Source organism: Emys orbicularis, chromosome 1 (assembly GCF_028017835.1).
Source record: "Emys orbicularis isolate rEmyOrb1 chromosome 1, rEmyOrb1.hap1, whole genome shotgun sequence".
Classification (NCBI taxonomy): Eukaryota; Metazoa; Chordata; order Testudines; family Emydidae; genus Emys; species Emys orbicularis.
Genome location: NC_088683.1, coordinates 128,630,789 through 128,650,590, shown reverse-complemented (window position 1 = coordinate 128,650,590; position 19,802 = coordinate 128,630,789). Strand labels below are relative to the sequence as shown.

General features: G+C 40.0%; 1 protein-coding gene across 3 annotated transcripts in view; it reads left to right on the top strand.

Annotated features, from left to right (window-relative positions):
- ITPR2 (inositol 1,4,5-trisphosphate receptor type 2) overlaps positions 1-19,802 on the top strand; it is a 336,580-nt gene that overhangs the window by 88,143 nt on the left and 228,635 nt on the right. For 2 of the 3 annotated variants that reach the window (XM_065418895.1, XM_065418878.1), the window contains exon 10: positions 14,274-14,318. In XM_065418895.1, the coding sequence (XP_065274967.1) occupies positions 14,274-14,318 (45 nt within the window). Of the gene's footprint in view, positions 1-14,273; positions 14,319-18,332; positions 18,336-19,802 lie in introns of all 3 variants that reach the window. The other variant, XM_065418887.1, reaches the window with a different exon arrangement.

Genomic DNA, 19,802 nt, shown 5'->3' with positions numbered 1-19,802 from the left:
CCAGAGCTATATTCTGGTTGAGTTAAGCTAAAGGGGTTAAATTAGTAACTTTGAATTTTATAGGATCTTAGAAATTCAAGATAGAAACAACCTGCTAGATCATTAATCCATCCTCTTGCAAACGCAAAATACAGTCTTCAGATTATTATTTTAGTTATATTCCAGTAGCACCTAGAGGCCTCAACTATGATCAGATCTCCACTTTGCCAGGTGTACAAACTCTGAATAAGAGACCACCTGTGCCCTGAAAAGCTTATAGTGTAAAGAGATAAGACAGACAAAGGGCTAGCAGGGGAAACAGATGTGAAATGACCTGCTCAAAGGCCAGTGGTACTGAACCCGGATCTCCTGTCTCCCAGACCAGTGCCATGTCCACTGCGTCAGCAAAGCCCTTAAGCATGTGTTTATCTTTGAAGTCAGTGGGACTTAAGCACATGCTTATGGGGGCAGAGGACTCATCAGGTATTAAATTCATGTGACTGGGGTCTTCACTCATGCAAAAATCCCATTGACTTCAGGGGGAGTTTTGCATGAAGACTGTAGGATTGAAGCCTTGATATTAGCCAAAAGATCGCTTAAAATTTGCACCTATAAATAGTATATATGATGATATCTATATTCCTCTGTGAGAGCTATGCATATCGTGGTTGGTTTGATGGGTTATTGAGGCATATATTACCATGTTCCATAGATCTCTTTGATTATTGGGCTATGTTGCCTTTTTGATCTTCTTGGGCAGATTTTTATTTGTTTGAGATACTTTATGGCATCCAAGTACATAAAAGTATGAGTGTCCCATAAATACAATTTATTACCCCTTTATTGCTGTTGCTGTTTTACATTTAAGTCAGATTCTCAGTTATAACTTCCCATATTTTACTTTTGATACCTTATCACAAGGATGCTGGAAATATAAGTACCAAGGGCCAAATCCTGCTCTCTGGCACACCAGAGTAATTCCTTCCAAGTCAGTGGAGTTGCACCAGAGATGAACCTGGCTTGTTATTTCTCACTCAATACAGGCTTAGGCTTGGATCCTGCAGTCTGATCCACCTGTACAGACACATGTGCCCATGTGAAATTCCAGTGACTTCAGTGGGACTTTGCACAGGCATCTTGGTGTGCCTGCGTGGATCAAATTCAGGATATGGGCCTTGAACTGGAACAGTCCAAGAGATAGAGTTGTGTTCTGAACTACAGTCTAGCTGGAGGAATCGTTCATTACAAATACCAAACCACACAGAGTATGCTCAGTTTTGAGGTTCATTGTACACGTGCAAATTGGGCCAGTTTCTTCAAAAGGTTAGCTGTGTTTCAGGGTCAGCTGTTGTCTAAAGTATGGGTTCGTGTTCAGACTAGGTGAAGTTTGGCAGCTCCTGGGGTTTGGGTTTACGGGCTTGTTTGGAGTTTCTCTGAGTTTCAGATTCAATCAAAACTAGTGAGTTTCACAAAACTCTGTTCTAAACTACTTGCCAGCAACCCTTGCATCAGAAGTCATTAAAAGTTATTCACATTCCTCTTTCTTTCCGAGGTAATTTCCCCTCTCTCCCTCCCATGTACTTATTCTAAATGTCTGTAGAGAAGCTTGTGTCCACGATGTTTGAGAGAAGTTGATAGTTCATTTTCTCTTGAAAATGAATTTGAGAACTGCTGTTCTACATCCATTAAAACTTATTCCTGTTCATATTCTGTCTCTCAGTTAGTTTAAAAAAAAAAAAAAAGCTTTAGTAAACCATACAATATAATAAATGTATGGCCTTTATGTGGATGGTCAGGGTCAAATGAATCCTGCTGTATCAGTATTAAAGTAACTAGAGTGGTACCAGATGTGAGTTTATGCCAATGCAATTTAAAATGAAAACTGATAGAACACACCACATAATTCAACAACACATAATTAACCCATGAAGCAAACCATTACAAGGTATTGAGGAATGTAGTAGGCTTAGAAAAAGAGTTAGATATCTTCTAGGAGTAAGATCCACCACGCTAGCTAGGATAAAAACATAAAAGGGAGATCAGTCCTCATGCTTTAGGACATAAGCAAAGATTAACTTCTTGGAGTAATGCAGAAATTTCCCCATATGTAGGTTATTCTGTAATGGGTTTTCTTCTCTTTCTTTTGAAGCAGCTAGTGCTGGTCACTTTTGAGACAGGATACCAGACTACCTAGTCCAGGAAAACAATTCCCGGGAGAACATGCAAAGTCCATTAGCTTTGACTTCCTCTCGTCCAATTTTTGGTAAGGGGAGTTTGAATTTATGTCAGGGATCTTCATGCTCAAGATGCCAAAAAAGAGGCCAGTCTTTGCTGGCAACCTTCTTGCCCCCTTTTTCAAGGCACCGTGCAAGCATCAGCCTTTAGGTACTGTCGTAATGGTAGAAATGCTTATACGTCTGTTACATGGATAAGGCAGATAATGAAGACTTAGTCACGTGGGGACATTGTGACATGAAGCTTGCCACAAAGCTTGGATAAACAACTGTTATTGGTACGGAAGTGAAACATGGATGCTGAGGAACGCTGAAGAACACTGGGTTGACTTTTTTGATTCTCATTGTATTTGTCAGCTGCTCCATATTAAATAACAGGACAAGATCAAAACCAAGGATATTTGAAGCTGAACCCAGCAACCATCAGCACTAATTCGGTTTCGACTGCTTTCTTAGTATTGCCATATTATTAGAATGGCAGACCAACAAATTCCAAAGGAACCAAGGAATGCCACTACAAGCCCGGTGATCACGTGGGTGACAAAAGTTTCAGGGACACAATAAGATTGCCCATGATAGACATCGGCTAAATATCCAGCCAGGTCACCTTAAAGACCTAGCTGGAGATTGATCAGGGTGGTGCTCAAATGACAAGGATGCCATGTCCCCTTGGGATTTGCCATGATTAGTAGTGAATTCTGCAAAGTCCCTTATCTCAATGAAGCAAATCACTTGGAATGAATAGCTTTATTTGAGCGTGACTATAGATTATCTTTATCTTTTTCTTAGGGTACCTGTCAGTTTTTTGCAAACAAGGAAAAACCACCACCAGATGGCAGTCCACACTCAATCCTTAACTCATCAGATAGCCACCACACTGGAATAATTGTTTTTTTTTAATTTAGTTTCATGATCCAACACAGTAGAACTCAGTTATTTGAAGGGTGCTTCAAAATCTGCTCTTTATTAAGACAGTGGCTTTATGTCCTTGTTAAAAGTCAATATAATGTTCCGATAAATGGTATCAGTTGGGTCTTATGATCAAAGGGAGTGCCAGAATTACAGTGTGTATCCAGCACTCTGCAGGGTGTATCTTTTTAACTGTCTCATGGGTACAAGTTTTTTTATAAAAGAAACCACAATATATAAGGAATGAAGAATAATTTAGTTATGCACATAAAGATGAAAGAAGTACACAGACTAAAGAAGTGAAAATGGATTACTGATTTACAGAGGCACTTTGACCTGTTCTGCAGAGCTCATGAACCCTTGATTATAACTCTTTAAAGAGACAATGTTAGCAACTACTTTGCTCGTTGAGTTTTAGTCTCTGTTGTTTCGAGCTTATAGATAATAATTGGGACATTCAAGATCCCATGTTACTAAGAACCAGATTTTTAAAGCGATTTAAGCACCTAAAAATGCCAACAGGTGCCAAGTGGAATTTTCAAGAGCACCTAAGCAAACTAGACATCTAACACCCATTTAAATCAATGTGAATTAGGCACCTAGCCTATTTTTGGGCACTTCTGAAAATCCCACTAGGCACCTCTCTGCATCTTTAGATGCCCAAGTATCTTTGAAAATCTGGCCCTAAGAGCAAGGGCTTTGTCTAAGTGTGCTTAGCCAAGTTGTATTGTGTAGTGAGGTGTGTACCAGTATCCTACCAAGTTATTTCCATCCAGCCCAGTGTTGGATGTATGTCAGTGTTGCTTGTGTGTGTGTATATATGTATGTGTGTATATATGTGTGTGTGTGCTTTAGAATGCAAGGCATTGTAGAAGCATTAAATATTATGTTGATTGTTATTTAATGGTTATAACAACTTATTTTCATGAATGTAAGTGGTTATTTGTTGGTTTTTTCCTTTCCTGTCTGGCACTCATTGAATTTTGCTTTATTTTCCGGGTAGCAAAAACTTAGAGGATTTGTCCACTAATTCTTTTCTTTTTAAAAGATGACCTGAGGATTTTTTTTTAAAAAATTGGACTTTTCCTTCCTCGTGATGTATGAAGAAGATCCGGAAGGATTTGAGAGGCTTTTTTTTTTTTTTTTTAAAGGGTTTTATTTCTGTTTGTTTTTCACTGTAGAAATATCAATAATGTCAAATCTGGTCTTCCCTAGTTGTGTTGAACGATAACTGGAAGGTATAAAGGATACTTAGGGTGAGATCTTAACCCCCCAAAGAGGTGAATGTGTTTTTTTCCGTGTGATCGATATTGAGGCTAAGGACCATGAGGCTGTTCTAGCTTATGCTGTGGGACTACCCTCACATACAGGAAAGTGCAAGGGGAGCTTGCACTTTCCTCCCCCTCACATCCTGTGCTTCGCAGACTTTGGATGGAGCTGAGAATCAGAACCCATGGGGCAGGTTCTCCACCATGCCCGAGTTCCACTAGGACAATAGGGGACGGGGCGGGGGGACTGTATGGAGCCAGCTGTGGCTTCCTGATCCTCAACCATGCTTCCCCTGAACAAATTAGAGCTTCGTAGGAACAGCTGCAGTTGATGCCACTGGAACAAGGCCCCCATCTTAAATCAGTGGAAATTTGGGTATAGCAGAGTTGTGCTCTGCTACTTCCCCCTTCTTCCTGAAATACCCCTGATATGCCGCCTCCTCTTTCTTCTTACACCAGGGATTGGGGAAGAGCTGGCACAGGATGGATTAGAGCTAATTCTGTTCCAGCTTTCCACTGGCCTATTGTTTATCTGCACAGGGGAAATTCTCCATTGAGTGTCTCTGTCCAATTAATACCACTTATGCATCACAAAGTAGCTTTAACTGGTGTTTTCTCCCTGGACACTGCTCTGGTCTGTTTAATATGTTTTCAAAGCAGTGCCTTCAATCCAACTCTTCTTCAGCCAGGAAGAGAAAACAAGGCTTATTTAAAAAAAATCCCCCAGTAAAGGCTTTGAGAATTTAAACCTACTTCCAAGGAAGATTGTCTAGAGTATCGTATCTAATGATCAATCAGGAACTCTGTGCCAAATGCTTCAGGGATGTTGTACAGAATCTATTTAAGCATAGACATAACCAATATTTCTCCAGAAAGTTAATATAATAACAAAAGTTCTGTTGAATGTGTGCAAAAGTCCTTTGGATGTATTGAAAGCGAATCAGTGTACTGTTAGCAGAGAACAAAGCAAGCCTAATGAAGATGAAAGATTTGGGAAGTGTATTTTTTTTTTCTTTTAGCATGTTGCTCCTGTTGATTGGGTACAGTGTTAATGAGTTGGATATCAAATGAAATGGAAACTGCTTTGTGTTTGAATGATCTCCTTTCATTCTTTGTCAGTGTTTCCATTAGAAATCCCGTTTTTAACCCAGCCATTAAAATGCTTCTTGAGTTGAAATTTGGCAACTTTGTTTTTTCCCCGGATAGACATTTTAAATGTTCTTTTCCTTTGAAACAAAATTTGGTTAAAATCAGTATGGCTTTTTATCTTCCCCTTAATTAGGGAGCATCTCCAAATAGCCTTTTCAGGCACTTTAACTGTATTTCCCTGTTTTTAAAAGCAACTTATTTTCTAAATGTGAAAATTTCAAGCCACTCATCTGCAATATAAGCTGAAATATGTAATTTAAATTGCTAGATGTAAAATATATCTTATGACACAGAGATGCAGGAAAATGGCAACAAAATATTAACGAGACATTAATATAGCCAACAATATGTCCTTAGCAGAGGATTCAAGATGATTCACACCCTTAGGAAACTCAAAAACTTTATTTTGACTACAGTAAGTGTGATGAACCTCCAGTTGTCAATGGGGGATAGAGCTTGGGACCTTCAGCACTAGGTCTTTTACCATTTGATCTAATAGAGTAGCTCCCTTAACTGGTGGTAATAGCAGGCTCTTATCCTTTCTATGGACAAGCTCCTATAGGTAACATACAACGTGTTTGGGCACAGTATTACATGCTCCTCTAAGCAAATGAAATGTGAAGGAAGATGCTCATGTGGGTAAGGCACTGGGCTGGAATTCAGGAGTTCAAGTCCTGGCTCTGCAACTGACTTCCTGTGTGGTCTTGGGAAAGTCACTTAAAAAGCACTGTCTCTGACTCAGTTCCCCATTTGTGAAATGGGAGTAATAATGCCTTCTGTCTTTCACTCTTGGTCTGTCTTACCTATTTAGATTGTAAGCTTTTCGGGGTAGGATGACCTTTTACTAAGTGTTTGTAACAGTGCCTAATACAGCAGCCCTGATCTCATCTGGGGCCCCAGGGTGCTCCCACAATATGAATGATAGGTCATCTCATGGGCCACCACTTTGTGAAAGTCTCTACCAGCGCACACTGTCAACAGGTGTTGAGTATGGGAACTTCAGCACCAGCATCAGATCTTTTCAACTGGAGCGAAGCTCTTATCCTTTACATGGACTAGCCGCTAGAGTGAGACATCTCACACTTAGCCAGCATGTTACATAAGACATACACGGGTCACAGTCTGAGTATGTAACACTGCAGATGACAGTATTTACTAGTACTGTCTAGATTTAAAAGAAGGTATTACATTCTGTACACTGTGAATCCCTCTTATTGTAGATGCTGAGCTAGTGAATTCTGTTTCATTGAAACTCCTTTTTAATTGTTCGATCCTGTGAGGTGCTGAGAGCCTTCAGGTGGTGCTGAGCACCCTCTCTTCCTTGGATTTCCATTCAGTAACCACTCTCAAAGCTCTCGTCCCCCTGCAGTTTCAGCTCCCTAGTGAACTAGAATCAGTCACAAACTGTTCCAATGAATTACACGGTGCAAATTGCAGTTACAATTACCAGCGTGCACATGCTCGTAGGACCATATTCTGGAGGAAAACTCTCACAATGCCTATTGACGTCAGTGTGAGCTGTGTGCGCACACTTGCATCAAGGCAGAATATAGCTCATCGTGCTGTTTTATGAAAGAAATGAAACAGCTGTACTTCATCCACTCCATGAGAATCTGATGGTTAGAGGTGGGCTGGTTGTTGTGCAGAGCTGGGTCTGATGAATCTGTGACTGCTTAACTACATGCAAAATCTCCCCCATATGCGTGCATCGCATCCACACTGATTCCGCTAGCTCTGAGTCTGCAGGAGTTGCTGCAGAGTGCGGCTTTCCTTATGACTGCTTAGTTAACCCTCTTTATTTGGGTATGGCACAGGAACCAGGATATGCCCTTAGAAGATGATTGCTCTATAGTTACTTGTGCATTTGCTGGGTCAGTCTTTAGGTATGGAACTGAAGTGGCACAAAGCTTGCCACATAATGAAACACATTTTCTAGTCTTTCTCTTAATCGATTTTCAATAATTAGAGGTCTGAAGCCCAGACTATTATTTTGTGGTACTTTTTTATTTATTTATTTATTTATTTATTTCTCGCATAAGCTAAAAATGCCCAAGTCTGAAATTGTTGAAATACAAGCTGTGGAGGCCTAGTATGGTTGAGTTGTTCTGCATTACAAAAGGAGCTGTTGGAAACATACTGTACCTACTTCAAAAAAGTAGCACACAATGAAGCTGTTTAAATAATGATTTATACAGTCCCGCTGATCTGAGCTATGTAATTCACAATACATGGCAATCATACTATATATTGGCTGCATACTTCTCCTTGTGCTGGCTGTTTTGTTGAAATACAGTTCTGTATGCTAAAGTAACACTGCAACTGTAACAGCTCCATTGACCTGAAAATGCCTGAAGGATGATTTAGCTCAAGTAGGGCCCATTTTAGTTCTGTTTTCATATTTACAGTCTAAATATCTGCAGAGAAATTCTGGATTTCTACAATAATGGAGGGAATTTTTTACTAGCATTCTATTTGCGATTCTATTGTTTGCTAGGCTGTTTGAGGGACCCTGAAAGTGTATTTTATAAATCAGGGAAAGGAGTGGATTTGAAGCATTAAGACTTTATCCTAACATAACTTTGTGGTGGTTATTATGGCTTTTGTGGTAGTAGGAAGAATACTGTAATTAAAGATGCACCTCAGATTTTTTTTTTTTTTTTTTAGTCTTCTGTTTTCATTCGATCAGTTCAAAATTGAATTATTCTGGAAAGTTTGAGCATAATCTGTTTAATCATTTTTAACAAAGCAAGTGGGGAAAATATTTTACTGGTTTTTATTGTTTTTATAAAAAAAAAGCCTAGTTTTTCTGTGCAGAAGTAACTCAAAAATGGCAAAATTGAAGGCCCCAATCCTGCAGTGTGATCTGCCCAAGTAGACTGCTAGCCCCATGGGGAGCCCCATAGACATCAACAAGGCTATGCAGATTAATGTTAGCTGAAGAATTTGCTCTGTATTTAAAGTTTTCTCTGATTCCTCCAGTACCAAAACTAAAAGTTGAGCCAGTTTGCTTTTCTTTGTGTGTGTTATCAACAGAACTGTTAACTAAGTTCTGATTGTAGGATCAAATTCTGCCCCCAGTTACACCTGTGCACTTTTGTTGAAGACAGTGGAGTTTGCATAGGTGTAATAGTGCAGAATGTGGCCTGAGAACATTTATTGCTCCTGATGGTGGACCAAGCGGGAAGAACCCATCTTGACCTCGAGAATCAGGTTGTGTTTTTGGAACTGGCACTTAAATTAATCTTATTTAAGTTGTTTGTTTCAAGTTCCTTGGGGCAGGGACCATCTTTTTGTTTTGTGCTTGTAAGGCACCTAGCCCAATGGAGTCCTGGTTCATGACTGGGCTCCTAGGGGCTGTCACAATACAAATAATAAATAATAGTAATAACATTTGATTTGGAGTAAATGCGAGAAAAAAAAAATCTATTGTCATGCTGTCTGGTGTGGCTCACCACTGAGAGTACTATCCTCAGGACAGACTGTCAAAAAACAATGCACAAACTCCAAATTGGTTGTGTGTTCTATACTTAGATTTCATCAACCACGTAGCAAATGTGAACACCTAAAGCGCTGTCACAGCCTTAACATGGAGTCACAGATGATCCTTTTGGGCACCCTGGTCTATCTTGCTGCCCCGGCAAGCTTGCCTTTTGTGACAGATGGTCCCTTACACCAAATGTCACATCAATATTCAGGTTACTCACAGTCCTAAAGGACCAGTCACTTACCCCAGGTCAATGGTACTTCAGATCTCAAACCAAAGGTAATGCTTGTGGCCAATCCTGTAAACTAAAGGTTTATTAACTAGGAAAAATAAATTAGTTATTTACAAGGTTAAAGCAGGTAAACATACACACACAAATGAGTTACAGCCAGGTTTCAAAAGGTAATAGAAGCTGTTATAACATGCCAACTCTGTATGTTTAGGCTAACTCAAGCGAAACAGCTGAGGACCACTTGTTTATGCTTAGAAATCTTCACCCCTCAGAGTTCAAGCAGCAGAGGAATAAAGTTTCTTCTGGTCAGGCATTTTTATTCCCTTCCCCCACTATTCGAGCTGTGATGCGACGAGGGCTTGTGCATATACCCTCTTCAGAGGTGTGGGAAAGCAATCAACAAAGTCTTTTGTCCCCTGATGTTCCACAATGCCTTGTCTGGTGTCTATAGGCATTCTTGTGTTGGGGAGGAGATGACACCTCTTGTGGTAAACTAATATTTCACACCTGGTCATGCTTCTCCCCTGACTGTAGGGGGTTTACAGTCTTAGGAAGCATTTTTATAGTTACAGAGCAAACACTTAAATATTTATTGTAACATGGGATACAGATATAAGTAAGAGTAATACATGCAGCATCCTACAAGTATTTTATGAAGTCTTAACACATGTTCAAATACATGCTAGAGTTATAAAAAATACTAACACACAGGTGAGCCAGACTGGTTTCCAGGTATGCATTTGTCAGTTTTCAGTGAGGCCTAGGGGCTTGGCATGAGCTGGCAACTGGTCTGCCACCATCACACCTATAACAGCACAAGGTCATTTTGAATAAGTCTCTTATATTTAGTTGTTTGGTTGTTCAGTTGACTCTCTCATTCTTATAAGAATGGTCATAGTGGGTCAGACCAATGGTCCACTTACCCCAGTATCCTGTGTTCCAACAATGGCCAGTACTTGAGCTTCATGGGAAGTGTACTGAGCAGGGAAGTTTGGAGAGATTCACCCCATCTTCCCCTCCCTGCTCCTGGCAGTCAAAGACTTATGATTGCCTCAAGCATGAGGTTACATCCCTGACTGTCTTGGCTAATAGCCATTGATGGCATGAGGTGCCTGAATCAACAATTATCCTCCATGAACTTATCCAGTTCTTTTTTTGAACCCAGTTATACCTTTGGTCATCACAACATTCCCTGGCAATGAGTTCCGCAGGTTAATTGTGTGTTGTATGAAAAAGTATTTCCTCTCCTTTGTATTGAACCTGCTACCTATTAAAGTCATCCTGTCCCCTCTGTTTTTTATATTGTGGAAAAGGTGAAATAACCCTCATGATTTTATAGACCTCTATCACATACCCTCTTAACTGTCTCTTTTGTAAACTGAACACCCTAATCTTTTTAGTCTCTCCTTGTATGGAAGCCATTCCATGCCTTTGATCATCTTTGTTTCCCCTTTTCTGAATCTTTTCCAGTTCCACTATATCTTTTTTGAAATGGGGCAACCAGAACTGGCCACTGTATGCAAGGTGTGGGTGCATCATAGATTTATATAGTGGCGTTATAATATTTTCTGTCCCTCTCCTAATAGTTCCTGGCATTCTGTTAGCTTTTTTGACTGCTGCTGCGCACTGAACGGAAACTTTCAGAGAACTATCCATGATCTCTTTCTTGAGTGGTATCAGCTAATTTAGAACCCATTGTTATATATGTGTAGATGCAATTATTTTTTCCAATGTACATTACTTTGCACTTATCAATGTTGAATTTCATCTGCCATTTTGTTGCCCAATGACCCAATTTTTTGATATCCCACAGTAATTCTTTGCAGTCAGCTTTGGACTTAGCTATCTTGAATAATTTTGTATTGTTTGCAAACTTTGCCACTTCATTGTCTGACCCTTTTCCAGATCATTAATGAATATGCTGAACAGCACAGATCCCTGGGGGATTCTACTGTTTACCTCTTTCCATTGTGAAAACTGACCATTTATTCCTACCCTTTGTTTCCTATCTTTTAACCAGTTACTGATCCACAAGAGGATCTTCCCTGTTATCCCATGACTACTTAGTTTCCTTTAGAGCCTTTGGCGAGAGACTTTGTCAAAGGCTTTCTGAAAATCCAAGTATGCTATATCAACTGGATCACCCTTGTCTACATGCTTGTTGACACCTCAGAGAATTCTAACAGATTGGTGAGGCATGATTTCCCTTTACAAAAGCTATGTTGTCTCTTTCCCAACACATTGTGTTCATCTATGAGTCTGATCATTCTGTTCTTCACTGTAGTTTCTACCAATATGCCTAGTACTGAAGTTAGGCTTACTGGCCTGTAATTGCCAGGATCACCTTGGGAGCCCCTTTTAAAAAATTGGGGTTACCTTCGCTATCTTCCAGTCATCTGGTACAGAGGCTTGTTTTAGTGATAGGTTATGTACTACCATTAGTAGTTCTGCGATTTCATATTTGAGTTCCAAATTTTAAAGGATGCCTTTTTGCCCCTAACTGCCTCCATTACTCTGCTGCTTAACCAGGGTGGTATTCTTTTGGTCCTCTGTCTGTCTTTTCTAATTTGGGTTATACGTTTAGTCTGAGCCTCTATTATGGTGCATTTGAGTAATCCCCATGCTGCTTGCAAGCTTTTAATCCTTGTGATAGCTCCTCTTAATTTCTGTCTAACAAGCATCCTCATTGAGCTCCCCTTTTTAAAGTTAAATGTTACCGTGGTGGGTTTTTTATCACCTCTACCAGGATGTTAATTTTAATTATATAATAGTTGCTATTATCGAGCAGTTCAGCTATGGTCACCTCTTGGACCAGCTCCTGTGCTTCACTTAGGACTAAATAAAGAATTGCCTCTCTGCTTGTAGGTTCCAGGGCTAGCTGTAGCAACAAGCAGTCATTTATGGGATCTAGAAATTTTACCTCTGCATCCTTTCTTAAAGTGACACGTACCCAGTCAATATGGAGATCATTTAAATCCTCCATTATTATTGAGCTTTCTGCTTTTGTAGCCTCGCTACCCTCCTGTAGCATTTCACAATCTCCATCACCATCCTGGTCAAGTGGTCAGTAGTATTTTCCTTCTGCTGTACTCTTATTGTTCAAGCATGGAATTTCTAGCTATAGAGATTCTGTGTTACAGTTTGTTTCATTTAATATTTTACCTTATTTGACTCTGTGCTTTCTTTTACATATACTCCCCCACCAGTGTGACCAACTTTGTCAGTCCTATATATTTTGTACCCTGGTATTACCATGTCCCATTGATTATCCGCATTCTCCCATTCCTGTTTCTGTGTAACAGAGCTATCTGGGAGTTCTAGTTGGGACGTTATGGGGAGCAAGAGCTTGAGACAGGATTTAGAGTGGGCATCATAGCAGGAAGAAAACAAGCTGTTAAAACAGACTTTCAAGCCTGTCATGCTGGCTAAAGGAAATACCGAAGTCAGACAGAGCAGCAGAGCAGTCATTTGGTCAGTAATCTTACTGTGATATCATACCATAAAATCATGACATCATTACATAGGTAATTTTCTAGGAGTTCTAAAATAGTATTGGTTAGCACTTTCCTCTCCCTCTCAGGCCTGTGCACTAGGATGTATGGCACAAGGGGAGCCTGGCTTTACAGGGGGAAGGATATGAAAAATATAGTATCAATAAAATGTTTAAGAACTCAGTAAAAACATTTCTACAGTAGTTTTCTGTGAAATATTTGGCATATCAGAAATCATGATGGTGTGGTATAAAACGGTTTTACTGACACTTAATTTGGGTTGATCTATTAAGTTACACATGGCTTCACCACTTTGGTAATTTTGGGTATATCTACACTGGAAAACGCCCCCCCCCCCCCCTCCACCAGCCTGTGGCATTGAGTCTCTGCACCAGGCCTACAGACTTGTGCTTGTGCTATGGCACTAAAAATAGCAGTGTAGATGTTCTCACGTGTAGTGGAGTTCAGACTCTGAGACCCACCTCCCTTGCTGAGTTTCAGAGCCCAAACTCCAGCCTGAGCAGGAATGTCTATGCTGCTATTTTGAGTGCTGTTGCCTGAGCCAAAGTCTGTACACCTGGATTCTGAGATTTTCTGCCATGGGTGTGGTGGTTTTTTGCAGTGTAGATGTACCCTTGGCTACCTCAAACTTATGCCAGTAAAACCATTATACATACTTATAACCTTCATACATGCGCACCCACACTGCTCATGCTTAAAACTGACTTGTTTAGATAACTATATAATGTCATCTCAGTATTTGCAATGTTTCACAGGTATTTTTAATACTGGGGAATGCTGGAAATACTGAGGTAGAATTGTTTCATTATCTTTCTCGAAAGTTTTTATGTGCAACCATAGTGTGTAGGTATTTGTCTGGATTTATGTCTACCTACATAAACGATCATCTCCTTGCCTATGTCCTCCAATGCCAAAAGTTAAATTGTATTAAATGCTGTTAAACAATAATACTTTGTGTTTATTATTGTGTAGCATCTTTCACCCAAGCGTCTCGCACCACTTCACAATAGTTTAATGCATTAAGCTTCACAACTCCACTACGACGTAAGTAAGCATTATCATCTCCAGTAATAATGGCTAAACTGAGTCCCCCAGCAGTTAAACACTGTCCACTTGACTGTCTTCAGTGCAAAAGAATGTGTGTTTAGTGTGCTCTCTCTCTTTGTAAAATTTTAGTTTTACCTCTGTGTAGTTAGTCAAGGGCAACCCCAGGTAGGAGGTGAAGAGTTGAGTTTGACTGGCTACATTGAGATAAAAATTACCCGTGCCTTGTCTAGACTAGGATTTTACACAGTTAGCTCTATCTCGATGGAAAATCACCCCTTTTTTTGCAGTGAAGATGTAGCCAGTGGAACTGAACCCTGGAATTTTGATTTGCAGATGCTGGCTTTAACCGCTGAGCCAATGTACATAATAGGTGACTGAGCAAAAATAGGATACTTACTGAGTATAAAATCAGTGTAAAAATAATGAAACAAAGTTATAATGAATGCTTTTCTTTTTCAGCTTAATCCACACTATCCAGATGGGAATACTGAAGGAAAGGTCATGGTAAGTGGAATGTTTTCTTTAAATGTACTGCAGGATATTTTGTTGTATTATCAATCTAATATAAAGTATCAGCCCCGGGTGCAAGGGATATTTTTGTTTTACTCACATATAAAACACAAATTATTCAGACTCTTGGTGTCTCATTGTAGCCCATCAGGGTACTGGGAGGTGTAATTCATTAATGTTCGTAAAGTGCTTTGAAATCTTTGGGTGGAAAGTCCTATAGAACTGCGAAGTGGTGGTGGTGGTGGTATTTGCCTATTCACCTTTTCCTATAAGGCCGAAACATTTTCAATTCTCCGTAAAGCAGGAGAAGGAAAGGGAAAAAGAAGAGGGTCACAGAGTATTGAAAAGGTTATGGCAGCACTTTTGATTACCATAGCCTCTATTAGAGTAGATTTCCTGCTGCTTTGAATTCTGCTACCACCAAGCTTGGGCTCTCTCATCTACTGTAGAAACAAAAGCACAACTAAGAACTATTTGTTAGGAAAAGTTTTCTCTTACTTAATAAAAATGTGTTTGGTTTCAGATGGCAAATGGAACACTGTGACATCTCTATACTAGATTGGGGACTGAGTTGTTCAGGGATTGGTAACGGGCTAGGGTGTCTTTCATGTCTAAGTTACTTGGTTGAATCCGGTGTCATATCGGCATGTACCAGCTGGTAATTGGTATTAACCAGTTGATACTGCCTGGTGGTTGCATATGTGACATTAATTGGTTGTCTTAATTCTTCTCAAAGTAGACAGATTTCCACATTGCCCTTTAGCACTGGGCTCTTCGGCAAAGAGACCAAGGACAAAATAAACTTGGTTATTTGTTGAGTTCTGAATCTGTGCTTAGAGCTGTACAGGTCACAGAGCAGACAAAGTCTCGGTCCAAAAGGAGCTGACAGCCTAAGGTCTGACTCTCAAACATTTAATCCAGTGCATGATACGTACTGGCAAAGTCAGTGGGGCTTTTTGTAGCAGTGTTACTCCCAAATGTGTTTGCAGGGTTGGACCCTCATAAAGAAGTTTATAAGCTAATACATGGAGCAATGAGACTGAGCTACCCTAGCATCCCTAGAGATTTTCTTCAGATCACAGTAAAGGCACAATAGAGAGTGTAAACGCTTTGGCTTACAGATCCTACCCCATCCAAAGCAGAGCATATAGACGCCGTGGGTATGTCTACACTACAATCAAAAACCTGTGGCTGACCGTGCCAGCTGAGCTAAGGGGCTGTTTAATGAAGTGTAGACACTCGGGCTGGTGTCTGGGCTCTAGGATTGGCAGGGTAGGAGGGTCCCAGGGCTTGGGCTGCTGCTCAAGCCCGAACATCTACACCGCAATTAAACAGCCCCTTAGCCCAAGCTCTGTGAACCTGAGTCAGTTGACACGGGCCAGCTGCGGGTTTTTAATTGCAGTGTAGACATACCCTCTGTGGCCTAGTCTTGCCTAGGATTTAAAGATGTGATAGATCATGTTAGCTAGCTCGATCTAACTCTCAACTTCTAAAACTCTAGTCACGACAAGGCAAGTTGTATGTTAGCACATGCTAAGGTGGTTGAGTTAAAGCCTATTGGGAATCTGTTACCAACCAATCCAAGTGTTCAAAATAGTCAGTCAGTCCTGTCTCGCTCACCGGCCACAAATCATGAGACTGACTTAAAAACCACAAGGTTTTAAAAAATAAATATGGGGACCTTTTTATTTGCCTCTTGTTTTTTAAGCCTTTAGGGAACTCGTTTTCAAGCTTTTCTCTGTGCTAAAAACTTTTAAAAATGATTGCTGAGGTTCTGACATAATCACATGACTCCAGGAGTTGGAGCTATAATAAAAATGCTCAATGCTGTGGGGATTGACAACACACTTCCTGATGTATGGCTTTATTGGTAACTCAGCAATACTAACTCAACATAAACCTCAACCTCCTCTGTCCTAGTTACCTCTGGACCCTCCTTCCCTTTATATCCAGGTTGGAGCTAGTTGGCCCCATCTGCTAGCATGATTCAGCAGTAACTACTTTGAATCTTAGTGCAAGCAACTGAACCTAGTGTTTCTTAACAGAAGAACTGTGCATTCTTATGCAATTTTCCATTCTGCTATCCAGTTACACTGTGGCAGTATTGGCAACTCATGCTTTTATCCTGAGTCTTGTGTTAATTAGTGTTTTTTCAAAGCCACAACTCCTGCAGCTAAGAATCTTCTTTGTTTCTTTCTTTTTTTTTTTTAAAGATATATTTCTAGCCCTCGTGGTTGTGGAGAAAAGTCTGTATATGTGAACCAAGTGCACCCTAAAGGCACAGAAACCTAGAAGTCTAATAAAAAGAACTCAAATTTTTTTTAAACAGCTCATGATTTTTAAGCCAAACGTATTACCTTTTTGGGCTTGGCTTATGATTTTTGAGTGCTTACCATTGACAAAGTGGGCATGGGGAAGCCTGTTCTGTTGCTTCCCAGGCTGTAGCTTCTAAGGTAAAATAAAGTTAGAGGTCTATGGTCTGTAGGTTTGTCAGTTTGGAAGCTTTTCCCAATGTATATAAAAAACGAACCAGAAGTAACTCACTCATCCCTCTATGCAATATTGGGGTTCATTTTCCAGTGCTCTAATAATTAGAGCTCTGCGCTGGTGACAAACAAGCACCCTATTTGCAAGTTAGGCACCCCAATTCCATTGGATTTCAATGGGAATGGGGCACTTAATTCTCTTTGGATAAAATTTTCAAAGTGCCTAAGTGACTTAGGAGTCTTAAGTTCCATTTTTCAAAAGTGAATCTGACACTTAGGAGTCTCAATATTACAAATATATTACAAATCAATAAGATTTAGGCTCTTAAGGGCCTAATTCACTTTTAAAAAGGGAGTTGAGTCACTTTGTCTCTTTTTTAAAAAATGTTACCTTTAGGCTCTTTTGAAAATCCTGCAAAATTGCCTAGTGAAGAAGAGTTTTAAAAATCCTGTTTTGGTTTCTGGTAATATTTGGCCTTACAATGAATAGGTCAATACACTTGTTACATATTTTTCCCCTCCAAAGCCCAAGAGACTATGTAACATGAAGGTCTTCCTGTAATTTAGAAGCCTTTATTAAATGCTGCCTTCTCCAGCTTTTGAAGATTGGAAGGTTATAATGTATAGTGCATCAAAAAGTCAGCGCTGTATGTTACAGCTCCCATTTAAATTCAGAATTGGTGTATTATGCTGCAAAGAAGTCTGTTATTTCCAATCACACAAATGTACAGCATCCACAGGGACACCATAAACATTGGGAAAATGTCAAGAACAGCTGGGAACCTGGGATTCATTAATTCCTTTCCCTTAAAAGGCTGCCGCCTTTGGAAGGGTAAACTAACTCCCTCACAAATGAATCTTTGTGAGATAGCACTAACCCTAAGCATTTCCAAACTGGCATTTACTGATGTTGTGATTTCTTGGAGGTGATTAATATTTATTTATTTTTGCTTGAATAAATAGGGCATTTCTGCCATGGAACCAAAAGGCCAGATCCTCAGTTTGTGTAGTTTGGCATAGCTCCATGGAGTTCAGTGGAGTTAGGCTTTACACCAGCTGAGGATCTGACCCAGTGAGTGTTTTCTTTCATATATAATTCCCAGGTGGAATTTTTTAAAAAATACTGTGTCTCTAAAGGCTTTTTCCTTTTGGCTTCCAGCAACTGAGCTTGTTTAAAAAAAATACTCTCTTAATTAAAATTTCATTATGTGTAATGCAAGTCATCTGGTTTAAACAAGTGGAGCAGTATTTTAAAAGGCTCAGCTAGGAATTAATTTGGTAATAAATAATCCAAAAAGCACAATTTAAAAATAAGTGTCTTTAGCTTTAAAATGGTAGTGTGTCTGTGCTTCTATAAAGCCAGCAGTCAGACCACTTGAGAGGCTCTGCACTTGCAGAGAGAGAGAGAGAGAGACACACACACACACACACACACACACACGGATGTTGGCACTTTATTATTATTCTGCGGTTGCACACAGGTCTGAATCAGCTCTGAAAACGCATACATTGTTTCTTACAGAATGTCTCTGGCTCCTAACAACAGAATTGCAACGTGATGTCTCTGCTAAAAATGGGATGACTCACAAATGAGTCAATAGGGAAGGTGTTATAGGAGGCTAACTGCCGTGCTGTCTGCCAGGGTTCAGTAAAATGCAGGAGCCAAGGGTGGCCATTAATTTACTCTACTCGTTTTTCATATAGAATTTTTTAACTCGTCTAACCTAAAGAGTTCTGTTCACATTACTGCCATATGAAAATGCTGGTTTTATAAGAGCCTACTAAACTGGGTTAACATATTGAGATACTACATTGTACTGGATTTAACAGGCATTTTCAGAAGTCTGGCTGTTAAATTTAATTTCTACTGAAGTCTGTAGAGTATTCATACAGGAATAGGGCATTATCCCTGTCTTTCTCTATGCCACAGGAGGTGGATTTACCCATTGGAATTGTAGATTGGATTTGCATTCTAAAAGAAAAGATCTTCCAGGTCTGTCGCATTTTTGCACTGTTCTGTGCAGTTAAAATGAATGCTGCTCCATAAGTGAAGCCACATGCAGGTCTCCTGAATTTTAGGTATAAAAGACGCTGGGGATAGGATGTAGTGGAATAGTGGGGTCTCTTGAGATCTGTGGTGGTGCATAGTTACCAGCAAACCATGCTAGTGGCTGTGAAGTAAAGTAGTCTAGTGGGCACTTGGAAATATCCAGGTATTGGGAAGGAGAAGTCTGATTTTGCCTGATTTATGTTACCTCTGGTTGGACTATAGTATTTGGCTCCAATTACATTAAATTTCTGTTTCACAACATAAACGAACATTACATGTTTTAGAAAATTCCTTCCTGTGTAATGTGTTAAACCAATGGCAGTAATCCAGTAGCTATGAGATTTTCTGTATTTTATATATAATCTACTGTAACTGGTTTAAAAAATATGCATAGTGTGCTGAAATTTACAAGTCATCGAGATTTTGTGCTGATGCTCTTTTTCAGATTGCATGCATTACAGTGTTATCCTTTGGTTAGGAGTACCGACTCCATAAAGCTCATTGCCATCCATGACCTCCTCATCTGTCACTCCTCCAATCTCGCTGTACTCAATGAAACTTGGACCCCCTGAAATGCTGCCTCTGCAGCCACTCTCTTCTCACACACCTCACCCCATGACTTTAAAAACAAACACATAAACAAAGATTCCCTAGCAAGGGTGTTAGGCTTTTCTTCTTCCACATTTGATGCTTCCATTCCCTCCCTTTCCCCACTCACTGTCCTCCACTGAATGGTACACCAACTGGATCTCCTTTCCCCTACCCATCTACGTAGCTAACTCTGACCACCCCTACTAGTGCCTCTTGGAGTATTCTCTATATTCCCACACATCCAGACTGCCACTTTTTCTTTTCTAAGGGCAGGTCTACACTACAGCTGGGATCAACGCTCTGAGATCGATCCACCAGCGGTCATTTAGCGGGTCTAGTAAAGACCCGCCA